A 20,468-nucleotide genomic window follows, 5' to 3' on the forward strand; every position below is an offset into this window, starting at 1 on the left:
AAGCTCGCAAATACTTGTAATGTCAGTTCCCGGGAATTGATCAGTGCCCTCTAGCCTCTGGGTGCACACATGCATATGATGCACATAAATTCACACAGCCACACACATACAGATACATAGATTTTTAAATCTTTTTTTTTTAAGTTGTCACTTTAATGTCTGTGTTTCTTCCCTAGACAGAAGCTATGTAAGGACAAAGGGAACATTTCTATAATAAATGTTTTGGTCAAGTCAAAAGAATTGAAATATATCAAATAACCAAAGCAATGCTCAAATCATCACCAACAGGACCTGCACTTCTGGCTAAGTCATCTCAGAATCCCAACTCTAACTACAAACAATGCATGCCATGCGATTAGATGAACTTACGGACAGACAGACACATGTGGAAGTCCATGAACAACTGTGGGGTTCTCGCCTTCCACCCTTTTGTGGGTTCCAGGGATCAAACTCAGGTCAGGTTTGCAGTGGTAAGTTCTACACACCGAGCCACCTCGCCCAGCAAAGTACGGATCCATGCTAAGAAAAACAAAAACCAACACTAGACCAGAAGGCCGGCAACATGACTTAGTGAGGAAAAGAAAAGGTGTTCATTCCCACTGTGAGTATAATTCCTGAAAACCACGTGGTGGGAGAAAACTGCCTCCCACAAGCTGCTCTGACCTCCACACGTGTGCCATGGCCTGTGCCACACACACACACACACACACACACACACACCCCAACTGATGAGTATTCCTAATTTCCCCATGGGCTGGGACTAAGAAATGACTGCAAACATACTACCTAATTGCTACCATTCATGCCAGGCTCCAGGGACTTGAATACTGTATACACTCTGGATCGCAAAGGTCTAACAGTTTGTATGAAGATATTGCATAGATAAACATGAAGTGCTTAGAAGACACAGGAAGTGCCAGGACTACCAGGAAATACACTATATTTTAATTTCTTCATCAAGATAGACCGAAAGCAAGCCTGATTTTATTGTCAAAAGAACAGGAAACTCCTGAGGAGCACCTCTCTGCCCTCTGACTCATCACTACACTTGAGGAGCACAATTTTGAATATGCTGCATAGACAGAGAAAATGACTCTATGGCTAATGGCCAACATAGTGTGAAAGAGTGGTGTCACTCTAGATATCGTGTGACCTTTGGATTCACACAGAGTCTTCCTTGGACGATACACCTCTCGTTGCAATGTAAGGAAAGGGATTGTCACGGCTCACAGTTTGGGAGTACAGACCATCACAACTGGAAAGACAGCAGCAGGAGCCTGAAGCTGTCAGTCACATTGCATCTAGAGTCAGGAGGCAGAGGTGAAAATGTTCTTCCATTCATGTTGAGGGTGGGTCTTCCCACCTGAGCTAAAACCCCTTGGAAATGACCTCACAGACACACCAAGATGTTTGTCTCCTAGGTGGTTCTGAATCCCAGCATCACAGATATGATAGACAGGTCCCTTCTCTTTATTCGTCCTTCTCTTTCCTCCCACAATCCCTTGCAGGACACCTGAGAGTTTGGGGGTGAGTTGCAACCAGTCCCTGAGAAACATCTCAGTATAAAGACATAATCACTTTTAGGTTATGTTTGTCTCGTTTTTGCTTGAGTCAGGGTTCTCACCATATGGCCCAGGCTGGCCTAGAACTTGCAGTGTAACCCAACTATACTAGAAATTTAAGTCCTACTGTTTTGTCCTCCCTGAGGCTGGGACACAGATGTGCTCCATCATGTCCAACTTGTCCCTATCCTGCCAAATGTCACTCTTGACCAATGTTAAAGAGGAAAACAGTGTCCACCTAGCACCTCAGTACAACAGTAGGGAGGAGTCAGTCATAGTTCTTGGTGCATAGAGTTCTTTACTCCAACCCAAGGGAACTTTCCCCCCCGGTTGGTGGCTTTGCTAAAGGATTGAAGTCTACAACCCTTGTCTCACCAGTGGTTGGTGTCTCTTCTCCCTGGAGTGTGTCCTGAGACCCAATTTAGAGTTTGTTGCAATTCAGCAACCCCACATTTTGCATAAGAACAAATTGCATAAAGTAGCAGCTGAAGAAGACTGAAGAACAGCTCGCAACGTGCATTGATGTCCTCATTTTCCCAGCTTCAAGAGTCTGACTTTGGGGAAGAGTTTGCAGTGAGAGCTAAGAGTGTGAAGTGTCCAGGTGCCCCCTGTGTGACCCAGGCTAACCTCGGGCTTCGGAGCTAAAGCAATTCTCACAGCACAGCCTCTCAAGTAGTGAGGACTGCAGGTGAACGCCACCATGCCTGACTTAGGAGTTTTTTGGTTTTTTTGTTTGTTTGTTTGTTTGTTTGTTTTGTTTTTTTGTCAGAGCTCAGAGTTCATAAGAGACTTTTTTATTGGCCTCTGAGGAATTTGAGCAAGTTAGTTAGGTATCATATATTTTTTTCGAATTTTCAGAGAAAGAGAAAAGTCTTCCAAATAAAACTGCAAAACACAGTATTTTGAAGAAAGAAAGGGAACACATTTTTCCTTTCCACTGTCTCAAAGATTAGGGGCATCATCTATGAAAAAGTAATAAATAAGTTTTTGTACCTCCTAGGAAGCGGCAACCGGCGCTACAGTAGTCCATCCTGGCTAATTTAGGACAGTGAATATGCTTGCTCAGGCTGCTCTTAATGTGTCCTAACCCAAACCACTAGATGGGACTCACCTCGTTACGTGTTATTTGTCACGCTCGTAATAATTGAAAGGTAAACCTTAGTCTTACCTTTCAAAAAAAAACCGCTGCAAAATGGCATGTAATGTCAATGGTATCATGAATGGGCTGTGGCTAGGAGCTGGCTCTGTAACAATCCTCTTGGTAATAGTTTTAGCGCTAAAATGGAGTGGTGTGGCCACTGACAAGACACACCTGCTTCTGCAAGCAGCTCCAATGAAACTCACTGGGTCACCCGCAGAAAAGAAAACCAAACTCGGGAGTAGGAGGGGCCCAGGTAGAACAAGGGGGGGGGAGCCAATGGGAGGAGGGGGACAAGGGAGACAAGAGGGACGACAGGGGGAGGGATATGATGAAAATGCATTGTGGACACGGATGAGTATGTATAGTTAACCCATTGTTACCTGCAGATAGCAACACAGGACACGGAAACACTTCTAAAACGAAGAGAAAACTCGGTTGGAGCACAGAACCAAGCTAACCAGAGAACATGGAGGCTTCTTTCTTAACTCAGATCACAGTCTGATCAAAGGCGAAGTGTAGCCGAGTCCTAGGTCTCAAAGCCTCAGGACACCAACTGTCTCTTGCTAGAAGCAGGTCATATAGTCTCAATCCGTGTCTTGTGGACAGTTTCTCTTAAGAAAGTGTCAGGCATAGTTTCTGTAGATTTCAGAAAGTCAGATTTCACCAAGGAAAATCACCCAAGAGGCTCAGGGCATTTTTTTTATTGTATTTGTGTGTGTGTGTGTGTGTGTGTGTGTGTGTGTGTACATGATTTGTGAGTGCACATTGTGTGTGTGTGTGTGTGTGTGTGTGTGTGTGTGTGTGTGTGTGTGCGTGCGTGCGTGCACAAATGCCCTGTTGTTTGTGTGGACATCAGAGGACACCTGTGAAGTTGATTCTCTCCTTCTGCACTCACCTGTTCTCCAAGGATCTCACTCAAATGGTCAGGTTTACATGGTAAGTGCCTTTACCTACTGAGCCATCCTGCCTGTGCTTGGAGCTCTCTTTTGTTTACATGATTTTTGTTTTGTTTGTTTGGGGTGTTGTTTTTTTTTTCTTTTTGTTTTTAAGACAGGGTCTCTCTATATAGCCCTGGCTGTTTCTACTTACTATGTACACTAAGCTGGCTTCACAGAGATCCTCTGCCTCTCAAGTGCTGGGATTAAAGGGATGTGCTAGTCAGGGGATTCTTAAACATACAACCCCAAAGGTTTTCTCTCAACAGATCTGCAGGGGACATGTAAGACTCTTCACCCACGAGAAAAAAGTGTCACAGGTTATTGTCTGATGCGATCAGAAGTGAGCATCAAATCTCTCCAGTAACAGACTAAATAAAACTGGCAAAAAGCGAAGATAGCTCATGTGTAAGTTAAACCAAAGGTTTGAGCAAACTGGAGGTTCGGCCTATGGTACGAGGGAGTTGAAGTGCTGCGAATATCTGTGTAATGTTAGGTCTTGCTGGCGGCGTTCACCAGGGGACCCAGTGAGCCCACTCTACCTTAATCTGAATGCTGGGGTCAAAAGGATAAACATTCATATATCAGTTTTGTTTGTTTTGTGTAAAAAAAAAAAGTTTCCATTAGAAAAAAAAAATAGGAAGAAAAGGCCAAGGTTGTAACTCAAAGGTAGTTTGCCAAGCATGCACGAGGCCTGGGCACAATCCCTAACACACAGAAAGGTCAGGTCGGACAACATGGCAAGGTCTTAGAAAAGAGAGAGGAGAGAGATTAGGAAGGAAGGGAAGGGAGGGGAATGAGAGAGGGGGGAAGGGAGGAGTATGAGAGACACAAAGAAAAAAAGGAGGAAGAGGAGGAGAAGCTGGGAGAGAAAGAAGGAGCAGAAGTGAGGAAGAAGGAAGGAAGGACACCCATAGGAAAGTAGGTAATTATCTTTGTATAAAGGATATGTGAATATGGAACTCATAGAAGAAGATAGACCACCGACCCCTGAGACTTGAAAGAGCTCTCCCTCACCAGTACCCAGACAAAGCGCACATCACCGAGGCTCTATTTTTTACAACCAGATCAAAGAAACAAGTATTTTTAGTACTTGCCATAACCAATACCAGCAAAGGCAAAAGGAAGTAGGCGTTGTCCTGCAGAGTTGGTGGGGGAAGAAATCCTTTTCCCACTTTTTGAAAAATGGATAGGTCAATGTCTCTGCGGTCAAATTTTCCTCTGGTTAAGGATGGTAACCAAACAGCAATATGCAAATGAGGTCAGGTGCTGCCCTGGAACAAACAACAGGAAGGAGACAGAAATTACAAACAGGGAGGGCCTTTCTGTGTAAGAAAAGCAAGAACCCTCATCTAAAGAGATGGGGGCTCAAGACCAGAGATGAGCATGTTGTAGCGTTACCAGAGGTGAGGGAGAGAACTGGGAAATCTTAATGAAAGTGAGTGTGAGCTATCTGGAGCAGGCAGACCAGCTCGCAGTCTGTGGTGGGCATCTGCTCCGTCGTAACTGCACCGTTCGAACACAGGGCTCTACCCTTTCTTGTAACCCCACTGACTCAGCACTTAGAAGTGTCCTCATATTTTTCCTTTAATGAAGTTCAATAAAGTTAATCCAAACTTACTATGTTCTACAACAGGAAGAAAAGGGCAAACTTCCCGTGCTAAACATAGAGCTTTCAATAACCAAGGAATTCGGAACTTCCAATCTGAAAGCATTTGGCAGCCAAGGGATTTGGAAATGGCTGGGGCCTTGTTATCACAATTAGTTTTGAGCCACAAGAGAGCACCCACGGCTTCACTCCAGAGGTGGAAGAACTTTTGTTAAAGTAGCAATGAAGTGCCCTTAATGGAAAACTTGTGATCAAAACACTGGAGACACTGGCCTGGATAGAGACCTAACATTAAGAGGGACAGTGTCAATCACTTGGTTAAGAGACTACCTCTCAGGAAGGCAGGGCTGCCCTAACAAGGCACTTTCACCTTGGGCGGTGCTAAAGAGATGGGCGGTGCTAAAGAGATGGGCGGTGCTAAAGAGATGGGTGGAGAAATAATCCCTTTAATGAGGAGCTGTGCTTTCCTTCCCAGACTTCCTGCCCCACAGAGCAGCCCCTACACACTGGGAAGGTTTAGCTAGGTCCGTCCATCTTTCTGAAAGGTGCAACTTTCCCTTTTCTTTTTGTTTTATTTTGTTTTTACTTATTTTATTTGTCTGTCTGTCTGTTTGTTTAGTCTCCTGTATTCTGTTTAGGTGCTGGCCAGAATCTAAGCCTGCTCCTTCTGGACTTTGGGTTTCCTCATTCTTTCTTTAAAGCCCTCATCCCCACCATGTCCGCAGGAAAAAAAATAAGTATGAATTCTTCATTTTCCCAGCCCCAACCCCACCCCCGATTAATAACCTGGGTTCTGTGAATGACAGGGTCCCTCTGCCTTGTGCTTTCAGTACTGATGGAGGAAGAAAGTAAAGGCTATTCCCAAAGAGGTCCTGAGGGGCCAGAGGATCCATGACTGACAGAATTTTTTTTTTTTTTTTTTTGGTTCTTTTTTTTCAGAGCTGGGGACCGAACCCAGGGCCTTGCGCTCAGAATTTTTTTTTTTAAAGATTTATTTCATGTATGTGAGTACACTGTCGCTGTCTTCAGATGTGTCAGAAGAGGGCATCAGATCCCATTACAGATGATTGTGAGCCACCACGTGGTTACTGGGAATTGAACTCAGGACCTCTGGAAGAGCAGTCAGTTTTCTTAACTGCTGAGCCATCTCTCCAGCCCCCACGACTGACAGAATTAATCTGCCTCTCTGCTTAGCACCACTCAGCTAATGACAGGCATTGGGTGAGCTCCAGCAGAGCTCTGGGTCTGTCTGTGGAATCATGTTTCTTCTACTCTCTGTCAAAGGGATACCCGCCATTCTCAGGTACTTCCCCTCATACCAGACAGGAGAGATCTAAGAACAATGGAGTGCTTCGTGGTCTTCCACAGAAGGGCATTGCTTGTTGTATCTGAGCTAAGAAAGTGCTGCGCGTAGCTAAGAACCTCTGCTGCTCACCAGGGAGACAGCAGTGTGGGGACTGTCAACTCCTAACTCCAGCAGGCATCATGCTCCTGCCTCATGACTGGCTCTTTCCAACACTTCTGCAGTAATCCTAGATCTTCTTTGTAAATGTAGAAGTAGATTTAATTTTTTCCAATTTCCATTATTTATTACAGAATAGTCAGATGTCCGGAAAGCTTAAATAATGGAATGAACATCCAAAACCTACCACATAGTTCTAACTAAAAATTCTTTTTTTAAAAACGTATTTTTTTTATTTTATTATTATCCCTTGGAAGCCTGTTTGTGTTCTTTTTCTTTTAATTTATTCACTTTACATCCCAATATTGGCTCTCCCTCTCCTCCCAGTACCTCTCTCCATTCCTCCCTCCCCTTCTCTTTTGAAAAGGGAGAACCCCCTTTAGGTAACATTTCCCCTGCTATCCCCCACTCCCCACCCCCTATCAATACTCCCTGTCCCCTATTCATGGCACATCAGGTGGCTGCAAGACTTGATGCAACCTTTCCCACTGACACCAGTTGAGGTGGTCCATTTAGGGGAATGGGATCCATAGGCAGGCAAGCAGGCAACAGATTTGGGTAGAGCCCCCCCCCTCTTGTTGGAGACCAAGCTGCCCATCTGCTACAGATGTGCAGGATGCCCAGGTCCAGCCCATTCTCACTCTGTCTTCTGTGGTTGGTTCAGTCTCTGGGAGCTCCCAAGGATCCAGGTTGGTTGACTCTTTTGGTCTTCCTGTGGAGTCCCTGTCCAAGATACTTTATGTCATTTGTGGCTATTGTGAAGGGAATTGTCTCCCTAACTTCTTCCTCAGCCCATTTATTGCTTGTATGAAGGAAGGCTTCTGGTTTCTTTGAGTTAATTTTGTATCCGGCCACTTTGCTGAAGGTGTTCATCAGCTGCAGGAGTCCTCTGGTAGAATTTTGGGGGGTCACTCACGTATACCATCATATCATTTGAGAAGTAGTGGTACTTTGACTTCCTTTCCAATTTGTATCCCTTGATCTCTTTTAGTTGTCTTATTGCTCTAGCTGGAAGTTCAAGTACTTACTATATTGAAGAGTGTGGACAGCCATGTCTTGGCCCTCGCTTTAGTAGAATTGCTTTGTTTCCCTCCATTTAATGTGATGTTGGCTATTGGCTTGCTGTGTACTGTCTTTATTGTGTTTAGATATGCTTTTTGTATCCCTGATCTCTCCAAGACCTTTAACATAATGGGTGAGGATTTTGTCAAAGATTTTATTTGGGCATATAATGGGACAAGCATGTGGTTTTTTTCTTTCCGTTTGTTTATATAGTTGATTACATTGATGGACTATTGAACCACTCCTGCATACCTGAAATGAAGCCTATTCGATCATGGTGGATGATGCCTTTGATGTGCTCTTAGATTCAGTTCGTGAGTATTTTTTTAATCAATTTTCATAAGAGAAATTGGTCTGTGTTGAGGTAGAAATCTTGGCTTGCGTCTGGACAAACCACACCAGGCCAACATGGTTCCACTTGGAAAGGTTTAACGAAAGGACAAGGGAGAGGGATGAGAGAGAGAGAAGAAAAAGAATAGAAGAGGAGAGGAGGAGAGGAGTAGAGGCCGGCCATGAGCATAGAAAGAAGTGGGGAGGGAGATGGGCAGAGCAGGGACAAAGGGGGAAGAGGGGAAGAGCAAGAGAGAGCAAGAGGGAACAAGAACAAGAAAGTGAGGAGAGGGCACTCAGCCCCGTTTACAGTATCAGGCATACCTGGCTGTTGCCAGGTAACTGTGGGGCGGAGCATGCCTGGCTGTTGCCAGGTTACAGTGGGGGTGGAGCTTAGACAGAATGCTGTCTGAAATTCTCTTTCTTTGTTGAGTCTTTGTATAGTTTAGCTATCAGGGTGACTGTGGCCTCATAGAATGAGTTTGACAAAGTTCTGTCAGTTTCTATTTTGTGGAATAGTTTGAGTATTGGCATTAGCTCTTCCTTGAAAGTCTGGTAGAATTCCGTGGTAAAACCATCTGACCAGGGCTTTTTTTTTTTTTTTTTTTTTTTTTTTTTTTTTGGTTGGGAGACTTTTAATGACTGCTTCTATTTCCTTAGGGATTATAAGGCTATTCAGAGAGTTTGTCTAATCTTGATTTAACTTTGGTAATTGGTATCTGTCTTTAAAAAAAATCATCCATTTCATTTAGATTTTCCAATTTTGTAGAGTACAGACTTTTGAGAAGACCTAATGATTTTTTAATTTCTCAGTGTTCGCTGTTATATCTCTCTTTTCATCTCTGATTTTCTTACTGTCTCTCAGTCTTTTAGTTAGTTTGACTAAGGGATGGTCTCTCTTCTTGATTTTTCTTAAAGAACCAGCTCTTGGTTTTGTTGATTCTTTATGTTGTTCTCTTTGTTTACAATTGATAGATTTCATCCCTGAGTTTGATTATTCCTGCTATCTACTGCTGGGTATTTTTGCTTCTTTTTCTCCCCTAGAACCTTCAGGTGTACTCTGTCCCCCCTCCCCAGAAGCTTTTTAGTTTATTTTACCCTCAGAAATTTGCATATCACAGCAGAACATCAAGTCACCACAGAGCCACTCCTTTGGCTGTCTCCAGTCTCCACTCACTTTTTGCCAACACCAACATTGGCCTTTGCAGTCCCCCCCCCCCGACCTTCTTCATTCTGTTCTTGTGTTCCTTTCGCTGTTTGTGGGAGGTCCTTTTCTTCTCATAAAGGCCATGTCTTGCAAGTCTGTGTTTAGGCTCATTCTTCTTTGCATAATCTAAAGAATCATAGATCAGGCCAAAGCCAGTTGTCTTGCCACCACCAAAGTGGGTTCTGAATCCAAATACAAAGATGACATCTGGTGTGGTTTTGTACATCTTGGCCAGCTTTTCCCGAATTTCTGTCTTTGGTACTGTGGCCTTCCCAGGATGAAGGACATCAGTGACCATCTGTTTCCTCTGAAGCAGACGGTTTGTCATGAACTTCCTGGTCCGGATGGTTACCGCGTCATTCATGATGACTACAGTGCCGGAGCTGTAGAGCTCAGTGTACTCTTAATTCATTACTATGAGAACTCTACAATTTCTTTATGAGGGTACTTAGTCCTATGAACTTTCCTCTAAGCGCTATTTTCATGTTTGGGTATGTTGTGCCATAATTTTCATTGAATTCCAGTTCCAATTAAAAATTCTTAATAAAATAAGAATTGTATGAAGTAAAAAATATAAACAAGAAGGTAAATTTAGTAGACTCCATATTGAACTAGTAAAATAAGCCCCAACTATGAAATGAGAGGAAAGATAGCATGTGCATTCGTTTGATATTGAATACAAACTGTAACTGATAAAGAAAATTATGCATTTTATTTAGCAATTTCAGTCACCTGGAAAGAAAGAACATTGCCATGTTTCAAGAAAGCGAAGCCCAAAAGTCTGCTTTTAAATGATTGGTGCTATCATAGAGGAAAGAAGCAGCAGGCTAATAAAAGACAGAGATCAGTTCAGGATACACGTGAGAAAGTCAGCAAAGAATGGAGATCTTGGGAAAATCAGTTAAAATGTTGGGAAAAAAACTCTATGAGTTAAATTAAGTAACAGTAGAAACCAGTAAATTAGAACAAGGTGAAGGAGTAATGTCAGGAACGGAAGAAGACAAAGCTGAGAAAGGGCTACACCTCAATAAGGAGAGACAGCAGCAGCCATGACCACACCACCATAAACTACAGAACATAATCAAGACACCGAATCCAAAAACACACATGACAGAAGGGCTGAGATAAAAGCTAAACTGATAGACAACCCAAGCATTAAAATTATAGCAGAAAGTTTCCCAAATCTGGGGAAAGGGGCAGTGGACACCTAAATACAAGAGTAATTTAAAAATCCATATAAATTTGACGAGATGAGAGCCTGCCCATGACATACAATGTTGAGCACACCAAAAACAAGGAAACAACATTAAACCCTGTAAAAGAAAAACGTCAACTCACAAAAGGAATCCATCCGAATAATATTCAACATCTGAGTGGAAACCCCCAAGGTCACAAAAGCATGAAATTACAGTTTAAAGCCCTGAAAATAAATACTACCAATCAAAATTTACTATAGTCAGCAAAGTTATCTTTTCCAATCAATAGAGGGAAAAAGAAACTTCAAGACAAGCACAAATTAAGGAGATGCATGGCCACCAAAGAGTGCTGTAGCCTAAGACATTACTATGGAGGGAGAAAGGCAGTCTAAATCAAGAGAGCACAGTCCAAATTTAACAAGGGAACTAGGTGAGTAAAATAGAATTAGGAGAGAATGCATCATGTCTGTAACTCAATAAACCACTGATCACGAGTCTCAAGAGGGAGGAAAAATAGAGAATGAGCGCACATCAAACCAGTTAGGACCGTAAACATCGACACAAAGGAAACAGCAAAGATTGTCTGCAGATTGGTTTGCTGCTGTTGTCGTTGTTGTTGTTGTTGTTGTTGTTGTTGTTGTTGTTGTTGTTGTTTCGTTGGTTTGGATTCTTGAGACAGAGTCTCACTCTGTACCCTAGGCTAGCCTCAACTTATTACGTAGCCCAGGCTGGCCTCAAACTTACTACGATCCTTTTACCTCAATCTCTTGAATGCTGTGACTACAGGTTTGAACCACAGATTGTAAAAAATAAATACACATATTTTCTGTCTAAAAAAATGACAAACATTGAGGGTAGAAGCTTAAAAAGCAATCAAACAGAAGTCAAAACCAATCAGAAATACCCACAGTTGTACCTCATGAGGTAGACTTCAAGCCAAGATCAGTCATAAAGACGATCCCTACATATTAATAAAAAGGGGAACCTACATATTAATAAAAAGGGAATTCCATATTAATAAAAAGGAATATACAACAGTTGTGAATAAGTGCAGTGGGTGTTGATACATTCAATTTCATAAGACAAACAATACATAAAGGGGCTAATAAATCCAGATATTGTAATACTGGGTGACTTCAACATCCAAGTCTTAATAATATGTGGATCATCCAGGCAAAAATATTCAACGACGAAACTGGCAGAGAATGGGGTATCCTGTTGTGCCTTGGAGTGTTAGTAGGCATTACTGGGTTGAGGCAATCAGGTGTCCATGCTGCTCATCATGCCTATGGCTGGAGTTTCAGAAACACCTCCCAGAACAAATAAAGTATTTTTGTCACACATCTAGGCAACTGGGTTCAATACACTTACATGTAAAAGTACAGAAAAATAAAACAAGAAATCAGAATATGAACCAGCGCTTTAAACATTTGGGTATTTTTGGACTCCAGACAGAACAGAATTTGAGGCAGATACAAGTGTATTTCCAGCACTGTCCAGGACTGAACTGCTTATCAAAGCCCAGACATAGAGAATGGCTTATTTCAAGGAGCCCGGCCTCAAATGGTTGGCCAGTCTCTTTCTTCTCCTTGTACCAATGGAGTAGGCATTTATAGAAAATTCAATATGGTGGATACAGAATACATATCTTCCTCCAAAACTCATTGGCCTTTATCTGAAATAACTCATTTTGTGATGGTGCTGCACTGAAGAAAGAGTCTGAGTCCTGGCGCCATTTAAACAAAGCCAATCAGATTTTCCCTTTCTATTTGTATTGAGAAGACCCTCTTCAATATGTATTAAGAAGCAAGAGTGGCATTGTGCCTGGTACTGGAAACCTAGCCAGCTCCCCAGGGCGAGTAGAGTCATGGATCTTGAAGAAGAACCTACAACCACAAATTTACTAAACCGCTCTAGTCCGTAACTACATTCTAAATGCTTATCCTAATATACAAATAAGCACAGATCTCACCACCCCTTAAAAAACAACAACAACAACAACATCTACAGCAACCAACTGTCTTTGCAGAAGTTGTAGACCATTACAGAAGACCAAACCCCATCAAAATGCAGAGAAGAAATGAGTGTGGGGTCCCCAGCCCCAGCTGGTATCTCTACAATACAACTCCAACACCCACAGCCCAAGAATTGCCACAGAGGGGACATAAAGACTCTAAGAGCCACAGGAAAGGGAGTTTGCTGTGAGACTTTGTCTCTTGGAAGTGACAGAGAAGCTATGAAGTCTCACATTTAGTACCAGAAAAACTACAACAGTGACAATACCAAAACCCATGAAGTATAACCAACGTGGCTACCTAAATGAGAGCTGTCTAAGGACAACACCAAAAGACATACTAACATTAAGGGGGATTCTCACGGGATGCCAACCCTAGTCAAACAACTAGAGTCAACCAAGCAATGTTGAGAGAGCAGGAGAAATTGCCCAAATACAGAGCTGTTAGTTACCCCAAGGTATGCCTGCCACTACTGCTCCCATGATGGTTGTTATTGTAGTAAAGGCATCATAGTTGGGTAGGACAACTGGTTGCTTCCCTCCCTTGCAAGGCACCTTCTTGTACTCCTTTTCTTTTTTATGATAACTTTATATAGTTAATTTTTTCTTGACGTTTTAAAAAGATTTATTTATTATATATAAGTACACTGTAGCTGCCTTCAGACACACCAGAAAAGGGCCTCAGATCTCATTACAGATGGTTGTGAGCCACCATGTGGTTGCTGGGATTTGAACTCAGGACCTCAGGAAGAGCAGTCAGTGCTCTTAACCACTGAGCCATCTCTCCAGGCCTTTTCCTGACTTTTTAAACAAAGCCTAGGCCAATCAGATTTTCCCTTGGTATTTGTATTGAAAAGACCATCTTTGAAAACCTAACTGAATTTTCTTGTTTTCATATTTCCTAATTATTAATTTCTGTTTTATCTTTATCATGCCCTTCATTCATTTGGCTTAATTTATTTCTCCTTTTCTAGTTGATTAAGGTGAAAACTTAGGTAACTAACTTTATACATTTTTCCTTTTTCTAATGTAAATATTTATGCTGCAGCTTCTCCAGGTCGTGTGGTTCTGCTTCATCTTTCTTCTACATTCTCTTCCATCAACTTCCTCCGGACTTCCCCATCTTCCTCCCTCCTTCCTCTTTTCTTCCCTCTCTAAAACCTCCAGCCCTACCTTTCCCTTCCACTGCCCAATCATAGGCTCTAGCCTTTATTTGACCAGTTAAAATGGGGAGATGGGTCACATGAAATCACCGGAGTATGTGATCTACTCCTTGTTGGGGCAACCCCTCTTTAGGAAGCAGAAGTAACATCAAAATACAAACAGCACCAGGGCAACCAACAACATTTCTCCCTTTTTGTCCAATTAAAAGGCTCTTTCTCTCAGGTATAAATTGAGCATAACCATTACAATTATGCAAACCATAAAGTATAAGACAGACTTAACACCTAGTCCATCAAATTTGTCAATTTAGATAAAGCACTCTACCATCTATCCTATGTTAAAAGGCTTACAATTTTATACCTGAATTATGTCCTGATTCTAGCTTGTATGCCAACTGAAAACCTCTCAAATCTTTATCATCTCTCTCAATGCTAAACAGCTTGAGACTATGAGACTACAACCAGTCTTCAACCACGTCAGGAATGACTTAAATATTACCTGAAAATATAGGAAGCACAAAACATAGCTTCTAAAACTTAACCAATTTGTAGAGACGGATGACTACCTGGACAGTCCTTCAATCCTCAAAACGTTGGAGCATCAGTCTTCAGTCTTCTGGCCCCAGATCATCCGAAAGACCTTTGTAAAGCAGAAGTATTAAGGACTGCTTACCCTGTCTTGGCAGAGCTATCAGTCAGCTATTCTGCAGAGTTATGTTCTTTTCCTGAAAGTACTTTGTCTGTAGATGAATTGAGGCAATTCTTGCCTAGGGGCTGTCTCACCACAGCTGAAGCAACTCCACTGACTCTCAATTTCTTCTTTGACCCATGAAGGGTGTGCTGTCAGGGACAGACATGTCTCTAGTCAAATGATCTTTAATAATGAAAGGCCTTAAATGTCATATTCTGTGGACTTCTGATACCTTTGAAGACTATCTATCTATGGAAAGTAATCTGAAACTGTTAAACCTCAACGATTCTTAGTCATTTCTATTTGAGTAAGCACTTTATTATAATTAAATCAGAATCTAATACAATGGCCCTTAATTTGTATCACTTAATCATCCTAAATAGTTTGTAATGGCAGTTATTAGAAGGACTGAGGTAAGCTTTGCATTCTTAGATGAGTTGTATAGCTATGATGTTTATCAAAGAGTAACAACATATTAAATTTTGTATCAATATAAGAAATTCACACCAATGAAAACCTTAAACCTGCATCATTCTATAAGTTCTGTACCAATGTAAAGTAATAACTTCAATTTACATTAATTATAAAGATTTCTACCAATGTAAGATATGGCAATTCAATGTTTTGTTTGAGTCAATTTGATTACCTATCTCTGTTGGTCCACTCCTCTAATTTCTATAATATTACTACATTCTCCCCTTTACTCTTCAACCCCCTCTTTCCTTTACCTAAGAAGGAAGGATAGAGAAGAGGAAAGAAAAGGTAGAAATCCCTGAGTCTAAGCCATCTAGTTTCCTCCCTGTCCAAAGCTACAACATGTATATATTATCCCTTAAAATGACAACATATTATAGCTTATAAAATAAATAGAACCATCCACCCCAACCTAAGGGACTGGGATGATGATCTTTTGTCTGTTTCTAACTGAATTGGAGTGAAGAATTCCCTTCTGGAGCCCAAGGGGAAATAGGAAAATTGGCTTTGTCAAAGGAGAACTAGCTGGCATCATTTGCCTTCCAGTCACTCTGTGCTGAGAAAGTTCATTGCTCAGCTGACATCTTGACTATGGAAGTCGGAAAGGCTGAATAGGCAAGCTAGCTCTTCTGGAAAAGTTCTGGAAGCAAGACTTTAGAAGAAACAGCTTTGCTGTAGTTGAGGTAGAATCAAACAAGGAGCTGGAATGGAAGGTCCCAAAATCTCAGCATCCCGGAGTATAGATCTTTTCAGGGCTATCTTTCTTTTCTTTCATCCTGCAGTACACAAAACTTACAAGAAACATATAGCTCTGTAAAGGCCTTCATATGTTCGGTCCCCAGCTCCGAAAAAAAAAAAAAAAAAAAAAAAAGAACCAAAAAAGGCCTTCATATGGAGTATGCAGGGTGCACAGATCAGTTAATGAAGATCAATAAAGAAAAATGACAGCCTTCAAAGGTTAGTTTGATCATATAATCAAACTACAATATAAATTTCCATTCATGCCAACTTAAAGAATTTTGTACCCAATAAGTGTTATTGGCTGTGTATAGACATTTTAGTCTCAGCCAGTTTGAACTGTCTCCATATACAAAGACATAAACATAACCATATATATATATAAATATATATATATATCACCTATCTTGTTGATCTTGTTAGTGTCACTGCAACCAACAACATATTCAGTGCTATAAATTTTTATAAGCACTGACTGAGTTACAATCCACAATTTTTCTTACATTTTAGCTTTCCTTTGAAGTGTTTTCAAACTTAGAAGTTGTTTTCAATTTCCTTCCAGTATTTTCTTTGGCAGGCAGATTTTTTTAGAACTATGTTTTCTGGCTTTCAATGTTTGAGTTGTCTCTCATTTATTTCTTAATTCTGATTTACTTAAGAGCTATATTTAGACATTTTGTTGTTGTTGTTATTGTTGTTAATGAATATTGTGATAAGATTTAATGTATTAAATGCTTTTCATAGGGCACACAACACTACTTATTTATTAAACCTTAAATTTTTATTTCATGTATTATGTGTGTGTGTGTGTGCATATGTGTGTTCCCATATGTACACATATCTGTTCACGTGGGATAAGTGGTAACTGTCTTCCTCTAGCACTCCCTACATTGGTTTTTATTTCACTGACTCTGATGCTTCCAGATTCATAGAATGGCTGGGTAAGGACCTGCCTCTGTCCATACAACCAACTCCTACCACTGGGTCTCACATTAGCAGCCATTGTTCAGCTGCTATGTGGATGCTAAGGAACCTAATTTAGGTCCCCCAGCTTGTGCAGCAAGCACTTTACCTGCTCTCTCCTCAGCCCAGGCGAATATATATTTTGTCTTATTGGACTGTTTTTCTTCATATTGGGAGTCTGAAAAAGGAGGCTCTTACAATATTGTTTAGTCCACATTCAGTTTTACCATTTTGTCAATTCTCCCACACACAATACCTCTGAGGTCTATCAATGACTATATTCTTTGGGCAAACTTTTATCAAATTTTAAAAGAACCATCAAAGAAGGATCAAGTTATTTTTGAATTTAAGAAAGGGAGATTATAAAATTCATATACAAAGTAGAGTCTAAAATATCAAGAATTAATACAGAGAGTACTGGTATATTGAAATTTCTGTCTTCTCTGAACAAGTTGGAATGGATGTGTATGAAGCATGTCAGAAACTAATGGTACATTAGAACATATCACACAAAATTGCCTTCGAGGAGAAAGTCACTAGCTACCACTGCAAGCTTCATTAACAGAGACTCAGGCAAGTTCACAATGGGTTTTTTCTTCATGTTGGGTTCAACTTTAGGATCTTGCTTATGTGTTCCCTAAATACCTGCTTCACCTGCTTGTTCCTCAGAGTGTAGATGAAGGGGTTAAGTGTGGGTGTCACTACAGTGTTGAGTAGTGCCACCACCTTGTTATGATCCTCCCCCTGTCCATTCTTGCCAGACCGGACATACATGAAGATACAACTGCCATAGAAGAGAGACACCACAATAATATGAGAGGAGCAAGTCGAGAAGGCTTTCTTCCTCTCCTTGGCTGAAGGAATGTGCAGGATGGTATAGAGAATGTGACCATAGCAGGTGGCAGTCACAGCCAGAGTGCCCAGGAGGCTGAAATTGGCAATAATAAAACCCAGGATCTCTACCAGGCTTGTGTCTGCACATATGAGTTCCATAAGTGGAAAGTTGTCACAGAAGAAATGGTTAATGATGTTATGGCCACAGAATGGCTGCTGAAATAAAATAGAACTGGGAACCATGATGAGAAGGAATCCTGCCGTCCATGAGCAAAATACAAGCTGGACACAGACTCTTTTGCTCATAATGGTGCCATAACGCAAAGGGTTACAAATGGCCACGTACCTGTCAAAGGACATCACGGCCAGTAGAAAGAACTCAGTGGTGCCAAGGAAGAAATAGAAGAATGTTTGGAGGAAACAACCTAGTAGGGAGATGGTCTTATGTCCCGTGACGATGTTGGTTAGCATCTTGGGGAAGATGACAGAGGTGAACCAAATCTCCAGCACAGCAAAGTTGCGGAGGAAGTAGTACATGGGGGTGTAAAGACGCCTGTCTGCAAGGGTGATGAAGATGATGAGGAAATTCCCCAGAAGAATGAGGAAGTAGGTCAGGAGGAAGCCCAGGAAGATGATCACCTGCAGCTCACAGGCATCGGACAGCCCCAGCAAAATGAATTCAGTTACTATCGTGGTGCTGTTCTCCATGGCTCCGCCCCCTCTGCTGGAGCTGCTCACGGGTCCTGCTCAGCATCAGAGCTTATGAGGTCTGAGCGTCTGACAACAGCACACGGCTGGAAACCCAGAGGAATGAGTGTCACACTTTTAGCCGGAGGAGTCCTTTGGAGGTTTCAGCTCCTTGCCTTCTCCTTCCTCAGGCTGGCGACTGAGATGTCTCACTGAGTCAACAGCAGATCATAAGCTTTGATATCACTTTACAAAATCCAGGGTGATTTTCTACCCCGAAAGATTTTAAACAACTTCGTATGCAACCTATTTTTTTTTCTGCTAGGAAATTTTTTTTATTATTTTAGATCAGATGATGTTTTCCTATATTCATTTAAAAGTTGTACACGCTCTCCTAAATTAATTAAAAACTCTTCCATTTGCAAATTCTGTGTCCCATGAACCAAAAGTTTTCATCAACATCATGGATGAAAAGTTTACAAAGCTTTTTTTGTTGTTGAAAATATTGTTGAGTGCATTTGAATTCCAGTTTCCAGAGCTTAAAACAAAACCAAACAATACCCATGGTGCTTCTTGCAAAATTGAAACAAATAATAGCCAATATTGGTTGGACATAGGCCTTTCTTTATGACCAAAATTAGTAGGCTAATAATGTAAGAGGAATGTAACAGAAGAGAATAGTATATTTAGGAGATTATATTTTTTTCAGATGTGCCAAAATTATAAAAATATTATCAATGGGCTGGTCAGATGGTTCAGTGAGTACAGCATTTGCTACGTGAAACTGATAACCATAATTTCATCCCTTGAGCCCATGTAGAGACAGAAGGACAGAACCAAGGCTATGAAGTGGTTCCCTGACTGCCACAGGTGCTCTTCAGCACACAGTAATAATAACAACAATAATAATAACAGATCATTATAGAAAGTTTAGGAATGTAGAGTAAGAGAAACAAAGACTCCTTTGTAGCCCCACACAGGTAACATTTATGATGATTTCTTAATTTGAAGACCTACTTTTATATTTTTACCTGTGTGCATATGTCAGGGTGAGTGCAGGTGAGTGCATGTGAGTGCAGATGCTCTCAGAAGCCAATGGTGTTGAATTCCCTGAGCTGAAGTTACCCACCATGGGGGCTGAGAGTTGAAGTCAGGCCTTCTGCCGGAACAGTATGTGCTCCTAACCTCTTAGCCATCTCCTCATTCCCGGTCTGTGAGGATTTTGATGCAGGGCTGAGAGGGTCGCTCAGTGGCACACCCCTTGTCTAGTGTGTGGGAGGCTCATTTCAAGCACCACAGTTCTATTTTGTAACTCTCTGCCGCATTTTTTCCTCTCATTATTTACATCTACGTATTGGCTTATGCTGTGGCTAAGCTCATAGCTTATGTATTCATCCTGTTTTATATAATAACAAAATAAAATCTCATTATTATACACTTTTTGTAATTTTTAAGGTACTATTTTTGAAGACTTCAGGTACATGAAATTGATACGTAGACAAGAAAGCATGCATTTTTATCATGTTTAATGCTTTTGTAGAATATCCTCAATAATCAAAAGAAATAATGTAATGGCCGCTCAAAGTTATTCACGGATTGAATCTCAATTGTTCAGCTTATGTGTTTCCCTTAAGGTCTGTCGTATGTTCTGCAGATCACTCAGGCAGCTCTTGCTCTATTACATACCACCAAACCTTCAGGTTTTCCAGCAACCCGCCTCCCCTGCAATACTCCCTCAGTCCTCCCAGAAGTAAGTTGTCTCTGGAAACTTACCAGAACTAGGATTACCAACTCCTTAGGTGGCTGCTAGTGCTCCTAACCCCTAAGAAAATTAAATACACAACTATAGTTCCTGTAGTAGAGAGACAGACACCAACGGATGACTCGTGTGACTGACTCTTACATGCTGTGCATGATCTTCCAGTCCCATTGTGCCCACAGAAGAATCTTGGGTACGGTAATCATGGTAGACCCTTTATCTCTGTGGACTGGGAAGAGGCCTGAGGTATTAAGACATTCTGTTTGGTCTCTATGGGAATTCAGAGATATGCAAAGATGTAGAGCAGAGATTCGACTCATCTGAGATTCTCTGTTTTTGCTGGCTGAAGCTATTCTTCCCTTGAGATTCATTACCATCAGTGTGATAACAGGGACCTAGGAAGGTCCCTTTCCTCTTACTTCATTTAATTCTCAGACCAAAAGTTTGCTTTGTTCTGGGAAGAAGCCCAGAAACTTCCAATAAAGTTTTAATTAGGACAAAGATCTGCTGGGACATTCAGGCTTGTGGTCTGAACAACCACAGGATTCTTGTAATTTCCATCGGGAGACAACCATTGTTGAACTGTATCATGATCTGTAAGACCCTCTAGCAAGTCCCTTTCATATATATGTGTGTATGTG

The 20,468-nt window shown here is 41.4% G+C and overlaps 1 protein-coding gene, 1 long non-coding RNA gene and 1 pseudogene across 2 annotated transcripts; all 3 read right to left on the minus strand.

Annotated features, from left to right (window-relative positions):
• Positions 1-4,708: 4,708 nt before the first annotated feature.
• On the minus strand, positions 4,709-8,645 carry LOC134482120 (uncharacterized). The gene is made up of 2 exons (XR_010058141.1): positions 8,024-8,645; positions 4,709-4,912 (listed from the first exon to the last, which is right to left on the minus strand). It is a non-coding gene; the product is annotated as an uncharacterized LOC134482120 (long non-coding RNA).
• A 535-nt stretch (positions 8,646-9,180) lies between these two features.
• Positions 9,181-10,739, minus strand: LOC134482116 (small ribosomal subunit protein eS24-like; annotated as a pseudogene).
• Positions 10,740-17,144: 6,405 nt separating this feature from the next.
• Positions 17,145-18,089, minus strand: Or6e1 (olfactory receptor family 6 subfamily E member 1). The gene has a single exon (NM_001000103.1). The coding sequence runs from the start codon at positions 18,087-18,089 to the stop codon at positions 17,145-17,147; it is 945 nt and encodes a 314-aa protein (NP_001000103.1).
• Positions 18,090-20,468: the final 2,379 nt, after the last annotated feature.

The sequence above is a fragment of the Rattus norvegicus genome, chromosome 15 (assembly GCF_036323735.1).
Source record: "Rattus norvegicus strain BN/NHsdMcwi chromosome 15, GRCr8, whole genome shotgun sequence".
Lineage (NCBI taxonomy): Eukaryota > Metazoa > Chordata > Mammalia > Rodentia > Muridae > Rattus > Rattus norvegicus.